Source organism: Rhododendron vialii, chromosome 7a (genome assembly GCF_030253575.1).
Source record: "Rhododendron vialii isolate Sample 1 chromosome 7a, ASM3025357v1".
Classification (NCBI taxonomy): domain Eukaryota; kingdom Viridiplantae; phylum Streptophyta; class Magnoliopsida; order Ericales; family Ericaceae; genus Rhododendron; species Rhododendron vialii.
Genome location: NC_080563.1, coordinates 8,621,184 through 8,639,250, shown reverse-complemented (window position 1 = coordinate 8,639,250; position 18,067 = coordinate 8,621,184). Strand labels below are relative to the sequence as shown.

Here is an 18,067-nt window from a genome sequence, read left to right as displayed (position 1 = left end):
TTCGGATTACAAAATTCACAAAAATAGCTTTCTTGCGGCCTGATCCTAATAATCGAACTCTGGTTAATTATGCGTGGAGCAAATCCACCAACTCACCCGACTAGAACAGACAAGAGCTTACTGTGCCTTCCGTTCACACATTGTATCACTTGTTTGAGCTCGAAAAATATAATCCGAACAGATTATTTTGTAGACCAAGATGTACAGTGGTAATCCAAAATATCAAGTTAAGGGCTCGTTTGGATGCGGGATTAGATTTGGAGGTATTATGTAAGAAGGGGAGATTAGATAGTAGGGGAGATTAGATAGTAGGGGATATTGGTTAATATGGGACGGCCCACATTGATGTGATGTTTATGAAGGGGTATTAAATAGTAGGAAATAGTACTTGGTTTGGATGAAGGATTAATTTGGGGTATAAGAAAGGAGGATTGATGTAAAAAGCTGTTAAATGATTTTTTTGCCCTTATGTAGTGTTTATGACAAAATTTGTTAGTTTCATTATAATTAGAATAAATACGTGATTTTTTGAGCTTCAAGGGACAGAAAAAAAAAAGTGCAAAATGCTTGATTTTGGGGAAAGTTGAGAAAAAAAATTAAGTATTCCGAATTTCAATCCGTTTGAATGGGTGGAAAGATTTTATTTTTCTGATCATTTAATTTTAAAGGGTCATAATTAAATTTTGACTCTAGGGCTTTCGTTGGTTAGCCTTAAGATATTTGGTTGTACGACTTTTTTAGTGTTAATCAATAAGAGTCCTAGAGTCAAAATTTAATTATGACTATTTAGGATAAAATGATCAAAAAACTAAAATCTTTTCACCGGTTCAAACGAATTGAAATTTGGAACGCTTAATTTTTTTTGCTTTTGCTCATGAAATGGGTACATGGGGTTGAAAAGGGAGATTACGAGGGGTACAATCGTCCGAAATGGAGGAGAATTAGGGGGTATTACACAATAACAGGTGAGACCCTGTCCATCGCTAAGATCCCCTCAGCTGGTCTTAGCAAGTATTATGGAAGAGGGGCCAAAGATAAAACCCCCTCCAAATGGAGTTGCCAAATGGGTCCATAGCTGGGCCCAGGTACTAAAAGGATGGATTGTGGTATTCTCCTTCACAATACCCCTTCCAAGCAGACTCTAAAAGGAGATTGAAATCTCGGTAATCAAATCTCGTTCTTCTTCAGCAGATACACTTTAAAATTTGCACTCCAATTTTGTTGGATCCGATCGGTAAGCTATTGAGGCCGACTGACTTGGGTGCCATTCCGTTTTCTTTTTAAACATTTTTTAAAAAAAACAATAATTTCAAATTTAAATATAATGAAAATAAAAATAATTATTTGATTTTTTTTTGCACTGTTTAAAATATCTCAATAAAATCTATCAAATAAGATCTATATTTGTAGAAAAATTATTGCGTAAACACAATTTTTAACTTGAAATTACCTTCCTTTTCAAAAAGTAATTTTTCAAAGAAATTGAAACGGAACCTTAATTCTTTTGAGAAGGGTAGTTGTTTGTGTCTAGGTCTAAAGAGTAAGATTGTGTTTTTGAGCTCGGGAAGTGACACAACAAAAGGCACAATAGCATTGTGCATGGGACACAACAAGCCCCCTAATCCACCTTGGACAGAGATATTTGAGAATAGATACATATATAGATGTGTTCAGATGCATCAAACGCTTGTAGCCTCACGTTTGCGGTATATGATTCATTTGTAATCTAATGTAATCTCTTTGACTCCCTCTCTCTCTAAATGTTCTCTTGAATATTCGAGAGAATATTCCCCCGAATATTCTCCCCCGAAATCTCAAAATAAGATCTAGATGAAATACAAATTGAGATGATTACGTGTGGCGCAAAATTGAACACGCCATAACCTCATTTGACTATTCGAGCGTGTTTTTTTTAAAAAAAAAAAATCGGCACTATTCGAGCTATTGAATGTGTAGGTCTTGACATGTTCATCAATTCATGTTAATAATCAAGTCAATCGAATATTGACAAACTACTTAACCAATCACACTTGTTTAAAAAGAAGAACAGTTGAAATTCGACCGTTATTTATCTTTCAATGAATATACTCTGGTAAGACGCATGCGAATGTGTGATCATTTGACCTTGATTGTATCAACTACTATCAGTTAAGACTGGAAAATACTAAAACTCACCAAATGAGATCACATCTTGCTCTATATTACACACGAGGAGAACTATACGAGTAGGTACATGATCTTGGCATTCTTTGTTTGGAGTGGCTTCGAAAGGAGTTCAGTTTGGGCTTTGCCCATGAGTACCGGCCCAGTTCTATTGCTGCTGCCCTTACACACGTTGGAGAATTGGGCTTGCTCTTATATACACATTACACACGTTGTTGAAGTGAGGTCGGTGGTTTTGTTACTTTTTTTTGTGCTGTCTGCAGACTGCAGCGGATGGCAACGGAGCAAGGTTAGGGCGGGTTTTATAGGGACTGAAAAGATTGTGCTGCACAGAGTGCTCTGCGGGGCAAATCGTCTCCGCTCCGGTCTTGTTTCGATATTCGGGAACGTTCACTTCGTAGAGCTCGTCGAGTAGAATAAGTGTATTAAAAATCAGCTCGATTGGATATCATTAAGTGCCTAATCCGAACATTATTTTCTTGAAATTATAAGTGTACCAAAAAACAATGAATTTTAATCTAGTGTTTCGGATCCATTCGTTTCAAGATAATAATGTTCGGATTAGACACTTAATGATATTCGATCAAGCGGATTTTTGGTACACTCGTTCTACTCGATGAGCTCTACGAAGTGAACGTTTTCGATCATCAGAGCGAAAACCAGAGCGGCAGTGATTTGTCCCACACAGCATGCTGTGCAGCACAGTTCCTCGGTATGTTTTCTCGTACCCCTGATCGACCTCAACCTAAAAAGTAAAACACGCTCCCTACCGCTCCAACATGGCCCTTTTTAGAAATTTTCTCTCTAAAATGGAAGTAGGGAGAGTAAATTTGGAGACCAAAACTCTAAAAAGAACAATGGATCCCTCAAAATTCTCTCATAAAATAGTTTACAAAGTATTTCTTCAGTATGGAGTTTTGGTCTCCAAAATAGAGATATAGAGCTCGTAGGAGATGCTATAACAAAGTTGATTTTTTCCATGTGATAATATTCCAACCCATGCTTCTGACTCACCATACACATAATTTCTTTTTTCTCAGTTAAAACGTGGGCTGGATTTAACCATCGTAACGACCCCCGATTAGCTAAAGAATCCACCCAATCTAGAATATTCGGACTTTAGTTACAATAGACTAGTTGGAAGGAAATGTTGATTTGTCACCGAACTCCCACCGAAATGCAAGTTAAATTGAAGCCTCTTCTCCTAACTATTTAATCCCAAATATCAAACCCGGTACCAGTAGAAGAGGAGTAATTTTATGTTTGCTGCTCCAACCACCTCATTGGCGCTTAATTTCAATATAGTTCTGCTGTATGCTTTCATTACTCCATTAATAAAACAAAGAAACGCAAATATGGCTGCTTTTAATGTAAAAGTTGTTTTCCTACCTTTCCATTTTTATGTACTCCCAACTGTCATATTGCCTAACGTGGAAACACTGGCCGGAAACAGACGTCTATAATAATAACTCACAACCCCAAAATGGCAAAGCAAATAACATGCATCTTTTGAATTTTTCCGATGATCGATGCATATCTAGATTTATTTCTGGTTTGGGTGTCCGGATCAATTTACGCGCACATCGATCTATTGATCTCCTCCGTGGTTCCGTTAAAAGCAGACCATCCACGCTGAGACTAGAAGATTCTCAAAAAATTTGTTTGTGGCCTAACCTAAAAAACCAAACACTAGTCAATTGTGCTCGTTCCGCTAACAAAATAAGTTCTTACTATTTTTTACCCAATAAGAACCCACGTTCCACTAACTTTTTACCTTCTTATTTCTGCATTTCAAAATCTGTGTCATTTTTTGATCGCTTCTATCTTTTCAATTTATATTGAATTTCATGATTTTGCGAATTTTGTATAATATAACTAATTGAGATCTATCAAACAAGATATATATTGCATATTTTTTATATCCATATTGAAAGATTTAAGAAAAAAAAATACACATAGATCAAGTACTTATTTTTTAAGGTCTTGAAACAAGGTTGGACCCCTTCCAAAATTGCAAAATAAGGACTTATTGAATAAGAAGGCTTAGTGGAACGGGTAACAAACTCACTGACCAACCGACCAACCAAACTAACCTTTGGGCCGATACATGCATTTAGTTTGCTGCACATGAAAAATCTGCATCCATCAATAAATAATGAAGTACATTGGTAGTTGAACAGCAGATACCGCCCTATTAAATTCATTGATCACCACAGGTAACTAGAAGAAAAGCATCACTACTACTTATAAGCCAAGGGATCGCAAACCATACCTTGAGAGTTTGCATGCATCATCTCTTGATCTTCTGCTCTCAATAAAACAGAGTACGTACTAGAGAAGGTTTGTAAAACCAAATGGTTGTCTTGAAAGTATACGTATCCATATATGCATAGGGGTGCAAACGAGCCGGGATCGGTAGTGTTCGAGCTTGCCTTGTTTGTTGCCCGGCTCGTTTACTATTCTAGCTGAGCCTATACAAATGGGACGAGCTTTAGAGTATTGAACTCGGCACATTTAATACGCAAGTCTAAAACTCGAACTCGAGCCTCGACTCCCCTCAAATTGCTCGCGAGCAACTCGGACGTTCGTTTTTAGCCCTATACATGTAGATGTGTATAACTTCATATGTACTGTGTATATTCAATTGAAAACGTTTGAAGCTGTAGGTAGTTGGAACTCAACTGATTTTTCTAATTTTGTTTTTTTTTTTTGGGCTTTGTAGGAGCGATCGTTGAGGTTACAAAAGAGCCTCTCTCATGGCTTCCTACAACTTGTTTGACCGAGACTTTAACCCGGTACTCTATTTATTTATTGTGTACATTCATATATATGTGATATTTCATTTGATCATTTGTGATCCTTCAACTTGAGTGATTTTGTTATTTAGGGATAGTCGAGATATGCGTAAATTGATCTGGACGCCTGAGTTAAAAAAAAGCTTCAAAATTAAACTTCCAACTAGGCCCTTGATTTTGACTTAAAGAGTGCGGTGAAGTTTTCAAATTTGGATATGTTGTTTGAAGAATGAGTTGGAGGTGCACAATTCCATATGCCCTTTTAAAAGAATTGGTAAAGAGATTTAGAGAGTATTTGATTCCAGAGTGGGAGACGTGGGCTAGAATCAAGGGGAGAAGGGAGTAGATTTTCAAATAGTTTTAGTAGATTTAGGCTCCGTTTAGTTGTCGGAAATATTGTGTGAGAAATAGATTTTTAAGAAAAGTGAGGTGAGATGAAGTTCATTTTCGTGTGTCCGTTCTCTTAGAAGTAAATCTTGTAGGAAAATTAAAACTTCTTCCTTTTGGCAAGTTCTATTTTGTAGAAAAAAGTTTATCGGGGAAAAGTTGAAACTGTGAGTCATACAACTTTTCTAGTAACAGAAAGTTATAAAAAAAATTATTTTCCATCATTTCCGTGCAACTGGATGGGATTCACTAAAAATCTAGGAAATTACGGATGGAACTTGTCGATAAAAAAATAAAAAATAAAAAAGGGATGGAACTGTCGAGCTCCACTGTATTCTTTCGAAGTTGAGATAAATATGCTTAGATTAAAATAGGGAATAAATTGCTTTCACTTACTTTCAAAGTTAATGAACATTGATCATCACTGAGGCCCCTATGGATTGGTCAAGGCTTGAAAAATCGGAGATTTGCTCATTCTTAAGTGCTAAAATTATTTTATCAGCACAATAGAGCCTTTTGGGGTCGTTTGTTAGGGGGGAGAAGGAAGGGAAAAAGGAGGAGAATGAGAGAATGAATTCCACGTTTGATAGTGTGAGAAGTAAAGGTGAGAAGGGCCGGGAGGAGACATGTTTGATGGAGGGATTATACCCCATGTGAGGGTCACATGTTCTATAGGACTAACTTGTCCCGCGTTTGTTGCGCGAGACTAAAGTTAAGACACTAAAGCAATTAGTTAGCCACTTTAATACCCTATCCATGAGATTATCCAATACCACCTGAGGAGGTGCTATTAGCTAATCCGGACCTTTGTGGGATTAATTTCCTCTTTATTCAATGGCCAAAAATGGTTCTCCACTCTATTTCTCATTATTTATCCCACTCGAATGAAACACCGTGCAACTAATTATGTATTGCATATAAGAGAGAAACTTATTCATGGAGCTGCGTGAATAATTAAAGTTTTACGGAGATAAAATCGTGACTGTCCAAAAGTATTTTAGACAGTCCGACTTTTAAACAAACTTTTTCAAGAAATAATTTAACGACTCTTTCCTGAAAATATTTGTTTACAATATGTTCCATTCATCGCGGAAATGAATAAGTTTCTCTCACATATAATCCAATCTACTATTTCAGGGACCCACATGACCCTTTTATCCCACTATTAATCCAAGCTTTTCTAATCCTTCTATAAAAATAATTTGTCCATCAAACATGTTTTTGGAGGGGTTTTAGCAAACATGAAGGAAAATGATTTTGTCATATTTTTTTTTGACGTCACTCTTATTTAAGTGTATTTTTGTGAAAAAGGAAAAAAATATATCAAAGTGGTGTTAAAAAAAAAGAACGGTAAAATCAGCAACCAACATTAATTAATTAGTATTTGGTCGTTAAACACGATAGCCAATAGAGGTATGTAATCGTTCAGCAATGGGAGGAGGAGAGAGGGTGGCGCCTGCCGCGCACGGAGGAGGAGGAGGAGGAGGAGGAAAGGCTTACGGCGGCAACAAAACAGCATGTTTGGCGACGGTTTTGTCCGGCGAATCTAGGTAGGACGATAGTTAGCATTGCATATACATATGCCGATATGCATGCAGCATGTCTGTATGGAGACGTAAATGTGGGAGTATTTGATTATTATTTTCATTGCTTTTGAAAGTTTAGAAAATATCCTATTGAATGCAAAACTAATCTGGTCAGTTGAATTTCAAGGAAACGATGGGTTGAGGATTTATACTGTATCTATTATTTTCGAGATCCCAATTGATAAGCTATTAAGCTGTAAGCCTAAGAGAGCCGTGTGTGGCAGACTCGTAGTTGTGCCGGTGGCAGAGCCAGGATTTGGATTCAGGAGTGGTACTGCTAAATGGGAGTTCACTTATGTTGTTGCAGTTGTTGGATGTTGTCTGTAAAAGTGCTGAAAGGAAGGCTACGTGTATATTCATATGGAGTGATTAGAATTTGTTGTGGGCTTCGTTCTTTTATTAAAAAGAATAAAAGTTTGGTCCAATTCTTTTGTGGTCTTCGAATGAAAACCATTGAGATATTATTGTCATGATGCGAACCGTTCATTTTATAAACCACGATGTTTACATGAGCCGTGTAAATTATAAAGTTGTCTAAATACAAGTAGGTGCCTAACCAAATTACATTAGCGTGAAAAAATGTTGGTTTTGAAACTTGGGGTAGGGGTGGCACCTACCCCCACGTGGATCCGTCAGAGTGGTGGGAAACTGGGTTAATTGAGACTTGGTTTTGGCCATGAGAGGTGTGACAGTGTGAGATTGGCGAGAAGTTTATGTAACTATGTTGTGCAAGAAAAACTAATTCTGTATTGGTTCTCCTCATCTCATTTAGATTTAATTTGGGTCATAGCAAAATTTAATGGAATGCTGTTTGGTTTGGGAAAGTTGGTGGGTTAGTGTTGTGTTTTAGATGTAAGGAGAGATGGATGGGGTCATGAGGCCAAATTGTTGCTGCATTCGTTAAATGAATATTGAATTGGATAGTCATATATCTAGCCTACCAAGAAAAATAGCTATCGAGATGCTTTCTCGGTGCAAAGTTTGACAAATCGATAGGTAATCTTGATTGGTGATTTTCTTGAGCAGGTGCTTTGTGAAGAAAAATCATGTGCACTGAAGGTTACTCTAAATAGGCCACGGAAACTCAATTGCCTTACCTTTGAAATGGTATGCCGACTTCCTTAAAATTCATATTTGCACTGACGTTATCATCAAAGAACTATATTAGTAGCGAAACCGTTAAATTTTCTATGATTCGTGTATTAGTTTTGTTTGTACAGAGTAGTTGTGTTACTTGTGTAGTACTAGCCAGTCATATTTCTTCATTAGCAATTCACTAATAATACATCTCATGTATTGCCCCTGAAACATATGTATGGTCATTGCATTCATAGTTAGGGATCGATAATAGTTTGCTTCAATTCAGGAACCAAAAGGAAAAATTCAATTTGTTTTTTTTCTTTTTGTATTTTAAGTTTTTAACATGTCAGTGACGTCATGTGGTAAGTAATGGCGAAGCTAGAAAGAGTATCACAATTTTGATTGATGATTTGATTGTGGGGAGTATGAAACTGTTTAGCCAGAAATTTGAGGTCACATGTTATGTATAGAACCAACTGTGTTTTCTATCAAAAGCAACAAATCATGTTTGAATTACCGACACTTAGGGTTCTAACTTCTAAGTGTGGACAAGGTATTTAGGCTACTCTAATGAAGCTTCATATCCTTGGTTTCTGATGAATTTTTCACCAGATTTTTCATATGTAGACTTGTGTCCAAAGTTGAAAATACCCATATACTTGTGGTTATATTATATACATGGCATCCTGGATTGATGGATGCAGTTGCTATGAGCCTATGAGCAGTCAACACTAGTGATTTTCTTGTGAACCCAAGAAGTATGAGAAGAAAAAACTAAACCAAGAGTACGCAAAGTAAAAGAAATTTGCATGCTAGCCTGCTAGGTCATGGATGTATATCATTAATAACTAGCTTGTTTGATTGTTTGTTGCATTCACAGCTTGAGATTAGGCTATTTGTTTTTCTCCCTGACTGGGCATTTTAATTTTTTTGTCATGACTATGTGTACAAGTACATTTTTACTGTATCTGACCAGCACTAGAAATGTTAAAGTTGGAATGATAGTACTTGGTGAGTGGGAGAAATTCTAAATTGGGGAGGAGAAACTTATTGGTGTGTAAGTCATTGATTGTTGGTCTACTTCCAGAAAATGAAAATTCTGTTCATCATTTTGGTTTCTTTTGTTTTATTGTGTGCGCAGGTTTCTCAAATTCATGTGGCCATGAGAACTTATGAGAATGATGCCAAGGTCAACCTTGTAATTGTTAAGGTAAGAAAGAGTTTTAGTGATGCAGAATGATGCACAAACTCACTGAAACAAGTTCTAATAATGATGTTCTAGTTAATATTCATCATTGCATAATTTACATCAACAATATTAACCTCCCATGTAAGAAATTTCATCCTTCATGCTAGTTTGACAAATTGTACTAATTGCTTGATTGACCTTGCAACATTCGGAACAACTGATTGTTTGGTATATTGGTCAAGGCTCTCATGTTAACATAAATTTACTTCATTATGGACTGAACAATTTGTCATGCGCTATGTTGCTATTTTAAATTTTAATGGTCATCCTCTATCAGCTAGATTTCCTTTTTTTTGTGTGTGTGGTCAAAATGGTGATAGCTAAACAAAGGTACAGAAGATAATCAGCATTCGTCCTTAATCAAAGAGGACTAGAATTTAGAAAGCCACAAAGGAGAGTAGCATTCCCACGTATAGGCACCTAGACCACTACTTTTTCTCATAACCACAGAATGGGCACCCCATTGGCACTCATACGCACAAAAGAAAAACTTACACTTATCAAACACACTGATGGCAATCAAGTCCATCAGATTTGATTCGTCAAAGGACCATCTGTTGGAACCTGAAATAGCACCTCGATGATGATGGAGAAGCTGGGAGAAAGGGAAAAGAAGGAAAACACAAAGAAATTCTCAGATATGAGATTGAGAGAGAAGACCCTCATCGGAAAGGAGGGGTTATCGAGAACGAGAAAAGCAACTATCAGTTTGGAGGAAGGAAAACACCCATCAAGGGAAAAGCCCTCCCCTCCCGCCATTGCATTAGGGTGGTGAAATCCCTAGGGTGAGGGAGGGGAAGGAAGATAGAAGGCAGCTAGGTTTTTTTTTCCTTCTTAGAGAGAGAAGCTTTGGTTGTGTCTGGATCTAGAATTCCTTATTTAAACCTAACATTCCATCATCAATCCAAAACAAAGAGTTGGAAAAGAGAAAAGGGAATTTTGTTATTGTAACCGATACTCAACGATGAACGTGGCCATTATTTATTGCTCAACTGTTGATGACGCACCGATAAATATTTTTCATATTCATGTATTTTTATTTATTTATAATGTCTGTATTATATACGTTCTTATCTAGCTTTTACCTATTGAAGGGAAAGGGAAAAGCATTTTGTGCCGGTGGGGATGTCACTAGAGTAGTTCTGTATATACTTGCAGGTTAATAAGGTTTTTCAATTTCCGCAAAGTGATTTAATTCTATTGCATGTCATTGAGGAAGATAATAGCTGTGTTTGTGTAGTTTGAGCTTGAGTTATGGTGCAACTGTTACATTTTTTATTTATTCTAAGTAATGAAGACCTTTAACTTCAATTAGGACATTGGACCTTTGCTGCAAGCTTTTACAGGAGACAGCTCATGTTAGATTATTTACTTGCTACATATAAGAAACCGTTGGTGAGATATAGACTTTATTCTCTCCCTTATTTTTGTTGAATATTTTTTGCTCTTTATTCTTACCATGTTTTTCTAACTGAATTTGTTTATTTAAAGGTTTTCCTTATCAACGGAATTGTAATGGGAGGAGGTGCTGGATTATCCATGAATGGAATGTTTCGGATTGTGACTGAGAACACTGTATGACCTACTCCTTTACCATAGAAATGAACATGACGTTTGCCCTTTTTTGTCTCATTCTAACCAAAATGAAACTGATTGGCTTTCAAATTAACTTTAATTTGGAGTATATTGTTTTCACTTTTAGCAATGTGTTTTTAATATCTAAGAAAAATGTTTTGATCCGTCAATACAAATTTGTTTTGGAGCTGTTTCGTTCAATCACTGGAATATGCAATCGCAAAAATAGGAATCTTTGCCTAAGGATTCCAAAATGTTTACAAAGTTCTGTGCCAAATTGGTTATTTGCATAAAGGTAAAGCGTATCATGACTTTAATGTAAATACCCCAATGGGGCAAAAATCACTCGACCCTGTCTGGCCTACAATCCTCAATAAGCAGCAACATAGATTGCAATGCATAGCACAGTCGAAGTACTTGTGGGTTTGGTGCTTTTACTGACCGAATTCATGAGTTCCGTTCTTCAGAATTCAGCAAGACCTTCTCAAGTCCTGGAATCCACCTAGACAATCTTCACCATGCTTGAACGTGACCTAGAAGCGTTGTAGAATGACCAATTAATTGCACAAGTGTGTATTACCTCTTCCTATGGTCTCTAGTCCCACAGCCGTCTTCCCCTTAAAAGTGGTGGAAAATAGAATAATTGATTACCAAGTGACACTCTTCCCTTCTTTATGGAACAAAACTCCCCAGTAAGCATAATCTAGTTGTCAACTAACTCAAGTAATGAATCAGTAGTTGTACTTGTCAAAATGAATCTCAAATGGGATTGTTAATGTAAAATAGTAAATCACCATAATAAGAGAAGTTCGAATTCGAAATATACTCGTAAAATAAGTCATTCAAAAGAAGTGTTGTATATTTACAATTACTTAAATAGTTCTACACTTGTACATAAATGAAGTTCACTACAATCTCATCATACACGGGTTATATAGTTGATCAACCCTAATACCTATTGTTGTCTTAGTCCCATGAATCAATGAGCACAGCACCATATCCTCCTTGCCTTGCAAAACGAACAGAGTAAGCTCTGCTTGGTTGGGTGGTTGGATGGGAGTACTGAGATGCTTAAGTCAAGATCTTGTGAGAATTTGTGCTGGTATCTGTACAATTGCTTTCATTTGGCCTTCAGGTTAGTGGCAATTTGAAGTGTCAGGTTTCTAGCCTTGCTAGAGTGCTAGCTGTTTCTGAGGAAGGACTTGCAGAAGTTTGTGCTTAATATAAACAGTCGAGGACTCTAGGGAGTTGGTTTCCTATTTGATGTTGATTTCTTTCTAATTGTGTTTTTTACCTCGGCCAAAGTATGTCAACCTACCATCCAGTACAAAGGGGCACTATCTGTCTCAGAAATCATGTCAACCTTTCGACATGGTTCCCAGGCTATTTCAAGTCTTGCTTTTCCTCCCTTAAAAGTATACGCATAATCTATTCTGCGGTACTTTTTCAGTTTACCTTTACTCTATATTCTTCCCATTCAAGTACTTTCTTTGTTTTTATTGAGTTATTATACAACAGTCCGGGAGTATCGCCACGTGGTACTCTGGACCACTTTACAACCACACATTCTTGTGGGGTCTAATGCATAATTTCACCTTTAGGTTTATAGATTGTACAACAAAAAGCAATATCATGACATTGAATAACTCTAATTGTAGGTGTTGTTCTTTTTAGTATGGTTCAATCAGTGATTTCATTTTCACATTTAAGACCAATACATCGTTTACTATCCTTGTCAATAAGACTTATAATATTGAATCTGTCATATTGTCATCACATGAATATATAGTAGTCGATCAATTTGTAATAATTGATGAATGTGTTATTTTGTTTAGGTGTTTGCCATGCCGGAGGTTTTAATAGGACATTTTCCTGACGTTGGAGCTTCGTACTTCCTTTCTAGGTTGCCGGGCTATTATGGTATCACTTTCAACTTTTTTACATTTTCTTCAGAAAGTAGTTTGATTTCACAACTATTTGAATATGCATAAAATTTGCATGACTTTTGGTTCTAGCTTTTAGGCAGATAATGCATTAACCTTTTGCCCAGATTCTCATGTTTACATATTGATATATCTGCAATTGTGTCTCCCTTTATCACAATGTTCCACAGGAGAATATTTAGGGTTAACTGGGGCAAGAATTAATGGAGTTGAAATGCTTGCTTGTGGCCTTGCTACACACTTCGTCCTTTCAAAGGTAATCCAACATACCAGTTGGAAAAAATCAAATTCAAGACTTAGTATATAGATCTTCTCTTACCGGGCAAAGGCATCCTTAATGTTATCGTCTATGCAAGTAGAACCTCATAGAAGTATTGTACTAGTAATGGAGTAAACTGTGAAAGTATTGTCTCATCTACAATAAATAAAGTGAGAGTAATACAAAAGTTGAAAGTAACTTGCACATTTAACTTTGAAATAGCTGCAAAACATTAAACTTTTGTAAAGCTTTTCAAGTTAATTAAGTACACCTATTGCGAAAAAGAAATCATAAGGAAAGTTTCATTTTTTGCTTTTGCGTGTTAATTTAGATTTTTAATTGCAATGTAGATGCTAGTGTGAACATTATTCTTTGTGCGAAAAATGCAAAGAAGCATAACAGGGAAGAAATTAATGAGAAGGAGCCATTGTATGTGATCGCTGTTTGGCCCCCCTTAAACACAAAAACAATGTTTTGGTTTCTTATTTGGCTTGGAGGTTTTGAGATGTAATGGTGAGGGGAAACTACCCCAACTCGTGTTTCCATTTTTGGCAATCAAAACAAAACTTGTGCAGCAAAATAGCACATTGCTATTACGAATCATATTCCTTTTGGATGATATTAATTGTCTTTTTGGTTGTTTTCTCTCTCATTTCTCCTTAGGATCTTCAACAACTAGAAAATGCATTGTGTGAGCTCGTTTCTTCAGATGCATTAACCATTTCTAAGCTCATCAACAAATTTATATACAGTGGACAAACAAACCAAGATAACTTTCATGAAAGGTAAATTACCTATCAGTAGTTTGAAATTTTGTTTTCGCTATTCAATTCCCTTTGGGCATGACAAATGCTCAAGCTTTTATTTTTGTTTTATGTACATATATCTAGTGGTATATTTAATTTGGTAGAGTAGAGTTGAGTGATAGACAAAGTTCTTGATTTTAGTGAAATTTGAGATTGAATGGACAGGTTGGAGACAATCAACAAGTGTTTCTGTAAAGAAACTGTTGAAGAGATCTTGTTATCGCTAGTAAGTGTTTTAGCTATTCAAAATTGTTGCACTGCTTGTACATCTTCCCTAGCTAAAACTAGTTTCATAGCCATAATGAAGATATTGCCACTTACTATATCTCTTATTTAGGAGGAAATGAACAGTGGAGCGGACAAGTGGATTGTAGAGGCAATAAGTTCCTTAAAGTCGGCTTCTCCAACAAGTCTTAAGATTGGCTTACGATCTGTGAGAATAGTTATCTCTTAATTTTCATGAAGTTTTTCCTTCTAACTCCATGAAAGATATTGGTCAAAGCTGACATGCCATTATGATTTTGTTGTCAACATTCAAAACAAAATAGTAAAATGTCGTTCTTTCATTTAACTGTAGCGTAATTCATGTTTGGTTCATGTTAGATCAGAGAGGGACGAAAGCAAACACTTGAACTTTGCATCGCTCGTGAATATATTGTTTGCAGTCATGTGGTACGAGGAACTGTGACCAATGATTTCTTTGAGGTTTGTATCTGATTTTTACGTTTGTTAAACCATGAAGCATAATCCTTTCCAATAGGTATTGAGCTCTTAAATTGCAGGGTGCCAGAGCTCTACTATTTGAGAAAGATAAAAAACCCAAGGTATGTATAAACATAAAGTACATTTATTTCGGAAGTAATGTATCCATGCTTGCACATGTTCCTTTTATCATTTAATTTTCATGTTTTTTTCATTTGAATAATGATGTTCAGCATTTTAATATCTTTTGCCATGCAAAATATGATGCTTAAGCCAGACCTAATTCAACCAAACCCCAGCTGTAGCACAAGAAAAGTAGTTCATATCATGTTCGGTTAGCTCGAAAACTCAGTGTTTGCAGTTTCGAAAGGTTATCACTTTAGGAGCAAGAACTAGAAGTAGAAGAAAAATGTCGGAATCACAAACCCTTGATTACTTTCCCATGGCTTGCGTGCAGCATGCGTTTCAACCATCCAGGGGCATCTGTTGCCTCTTTGGAATTTACCAAGTTGGGTCCTTCATAGCAACTAGGTCTTATCATTCAATCGGGGCATTAATAAGCATTCAAAGTACACCTATCATCGATCTTTGTTAAAAGGTTGATGGATATTCTATCACTGTAGAGAAGTGCTCTGTTTTAGAGTATAAATCTCTATGTGGGTTCATCTTCACATTCGATGAAAGATAAACATTTGATATTAGATAGGGGAACTCACTGGTTAAGGGTTCTTGCAACCATATTGTGCGACAGCATGCTGCCTGGTGTATGTGGCTTCCTGTGGAGTAGCCACCTGTTAAAAATTCAAAGCATAATAATTCATTTTCTGTTTGATGGGAGGTGCAAATGTGTGTCTATAAACCCGTATAATTGAAATGTATCCCATTAACAAAAAGGCCATCAAACAAATTTGCATGAGTGATGGGATTTTAGTAATCCCGTCACCAACTGTGGCCCTCCCCTCACTTTGTCCCTGCTCTTCATTTTAGCTGTCTCCATGATTGAACTAGGAAGGTTAATCCTGATACTAATGCACCAAAAGACCTAGGGCTGATGGAACGCATGAGATCAAGTTCTGTGTCACATCCTATGTCGAAATATTCAATACCACGCCACCTTGGATTAAACCCACCAAGGGATGCGTAGTGGAAGACTTAAAAAGGTGCTTGGAATGGATTCAATAGATCAGAGTTTAAGTTTGAATCTGTCAGTTGGGTGAACTTTTCCCTTGAATTTTCCCTTCGTTCAATTCTCTTGCCGGTTGTATGTTGTTCTTTGGTTCGGTCCGGTGTGCGATTAGTTAGCGTATAGGTGCCAACACAGTTTTACTTTTTGTCAACATAGTTCGAATGTATACTCCTAGTTGTGATGCCTAATCTTTCTCGATGTACCCGAGCTTTAATCAAATCATTCTTTTGTTCGAGCATAAAATTTTTGACCCACCAAGATTGTAACAACGCGCTGATGTTTTTGTACACTTTTGGAGAGTCATGCTACACAGTTACTGCCCTTAATTGCTCACTTGTTTGTATCCCTCCCAAACAAACATTGTAAAGTGGCTAGGGCTGTAAATGAACTGAGCCATTCGCGAACTGTTCGAGGCTCGGTTCGGTAAGAGCTCATTCGAGTTCGATTTGTCTGCTAAACGAATTGAACCTGAACCTCAATTCTAGGCTCGTTCCGTAAATGAGCCGAACCTGAGCCTAACGGTATTCGGCTCGGTTAGGTTCGCGAACCTATACTTATATTTAATTAATAATTCAATAGGGGTCTATTTGTAAATGTAAAAAATTTTAAGGTTGTATATATAATTCAATACTTATTTTTCTCCCAAATTCTATACGATCAATGAGAGAGTTTGGGCTCGCTTGAGTTTAATGGGCTAAATCGAATCAAACCTGAGTCTTGACGAGCTCAATTCGAGCTTAGATTCGGCTCGGCTCGATTCATTTGAGTTTAACAAGCCAAACTTGAGCCAAGATGTTCAAGTTCGAATCAAACCCGAGCCGAATCTAAGCCAAACTCGAGCCAGACTAGTATCTTAACGAACCCAACCGAGCCGAACCCGAGCCTTGAAAAATTTTAACGAGCCGAACTCGAGCCAAGTTGTTCAGGCTCGAATCGAACTCGAGCCGAACCCGAGCCGAACTCATACCTTAACGAACCCGAGCCAAACTTAACAGGGTTCGGCTCAATTCGGTTCGTTTACAGCCCTAAAAGTGGCCTACTCTATCACAGTAAGGGCTTAAGCGATAGAAGTGACCTAACCTTGCTCCATCTAGAAAGGCCTCGGTCATCTATGTCGTCTTTGGAACTCCTAAAAGAGTTTACAGGCCTAGCTCAACGAAAAGGCAAGTTCTTAGGTTCCAGGTTCGAGTGATGGTTCACCAGTAACATTCGCAGGTTTGAGTCATTCGCTCCCGCTTCTGCTGTTGATGCGTAGGGCTGTCTGTTGAAGTAAGGAGAAGGTCTAGAGTGAGCGGCGTCTGTTTAAGCTGTCCTGAAGTCAGTAAGGCAAGAAGTCGATTGTTTCTTTCGTTCTAAAAGGCTCATGGTATAGAATACGTATCATTTTTTGAAATATTCATTTGCTAAACTTATGTTAAAAAGTTTGAAGACTCTCCTATAATCACTGATACTTTATGATAGTCATCACAAGATACATTTATGATGTTGTCTCTGATCATCGCTCCTTGGTGAGGAACCAACTCAAGTAAATTGCATACGACTATTGTCTCTTTCTTTTCTTCCTTTTTTTTTTTTTCCTGTTTGCCCGTCTTCTTTTCTAGGTAACCCTGTGATGATAATGCCCGAACACTTGGGCTAGGGGTTAGATCAACCCAATGAATTTGGACTAACTATAAGGTAATTCTCGCGTACTGTAGGTAGCATATGTGGTACTCTCGATCAATGACTTACTGCAACACACACAACGTGGTTCTCTCCTTGTCTCAAACAACCAAACAAAAGTTATTGTTGATGTCCAACTCAGAATATTTATTGGTTCAGAGAACTATGTGAAAATGCCACATCACACTCTCGGAGCGTTGAATAATTACTCCTGTATTCTTTTGACAAGCCTTTTGTTCCTGCCATCTATAGGAACCTTTTTTTGTTACGTAAATCAATTTGACGCCAGATACGTAAACTAACATGCATGATCCTCTTCTTTATGGTTAAGTATAAACTTGTCCAACAATCGTTGTTATTTATAGCTGATCCTTTGGCTTGATCTCTTTTTCTTTTTCTTTTCCTTGCAGTGGGAACCTTCCCAACTGTGTCGAGTTAGCGAAGAGATGCTGGATAAATTTTCCGCAGAACTTGATGATGAGGATTTCAAATGTTTACAACTTCCTGCCAGGTCAAGCCCAAGTACTGAAGCTAGGGCAAAACTTTGAGGGTGATGCAGAGAGAGAGAGAGAGAGATGCCAACAACATTGTGATTATGTATCTTGCTATGTATTTGATTGGAGTGAAATTGAGATTCTCGTAGGCATGCATGAGTACCATCGCTTTAATAGCCT

At 37.1% G+C, this 18,067-nt stretch overlaps 1 protein-coding gene across 4 annotated transcripts; it reads left to right on the top strand.

Annotated features, from left to right (window-relative positions):
• Positions 1-4,401: 4,401 nt before the first annotated feature.
• Positions 4,402-17,967, top strand: LOC131334818 (probable 3-hydroxyisobutyryl-CoA hydrolase 3). 4 transcript variants are annotated; one of them, XM_058370083.1, is made up of 15 exons: positions 4,402-4,503; positions 4,886-4,958; positions 7,958-8,038; positions 9,153-9,221; positions 10,355-10,418; positions 10,576-10,655; positions 10,752-10,835; positions 12,671-12,755; positions 12,949-13,034; positions 13,701-13,822; positions 14,009-14,069; positions 14,181-14,276; positions 14,447-14,548; positions 14,626-14,667; positions 17,804-17,967. In XM_058370083.1, the coding sequence occupies exons 2-15, from the start codon at positions 4,920-4,922 to the stop codon at positions 17,939-17,941; spliced, it is 1,149 nt and encodes a 382-aa protein (XP_058226066.1). In that variant the 5' UTR covers positions 4,402-4,503; positions 4,886-4,919; the 3' UTR covers positions 17,942-17,967. The 4 variants fall into 4 exon arrangements, with proteins under 4 accessions (XP_058226066.1, XP_058226067.1, XP_058226070.1 ...); XM_058370084.1 differs by having other exon boundaries at positions 4,444-4,487; XM_058370085.1 differs by lacking the exons at positions 4,402-4,503; positions 4,886-4,958 and adding an exon at positions 6,874-6,895.
• The last annotated feature ends 100 nt before the right edge of the window (positions 17,968-18,067 follow it).

Excerpts from the sequence above, each read along its gene's own strand:
- LOC131334818 (XM_058370083.1), top strand. The coding sequence starts at position 4,920 with ATGGCTTCCTACAACTTGTTTGACCGAGACTTTAACCCG. Across the intron at positions 10,836-12,670 it reads GGATTGTGACTGAGAACACT|GTGTTTGCCATGCCGGAGGT; the intron begins GTATGACCTACT and ends TATTTTGTTTAG. Across the intron at positions 14,070-14,180 it reads AAGAGATCTTGTTATCGCTA|GAGGAAATGAACAGTGGAGC; the intron begins GTAAGTGTTTTA and ends TCTCTTATTTAG.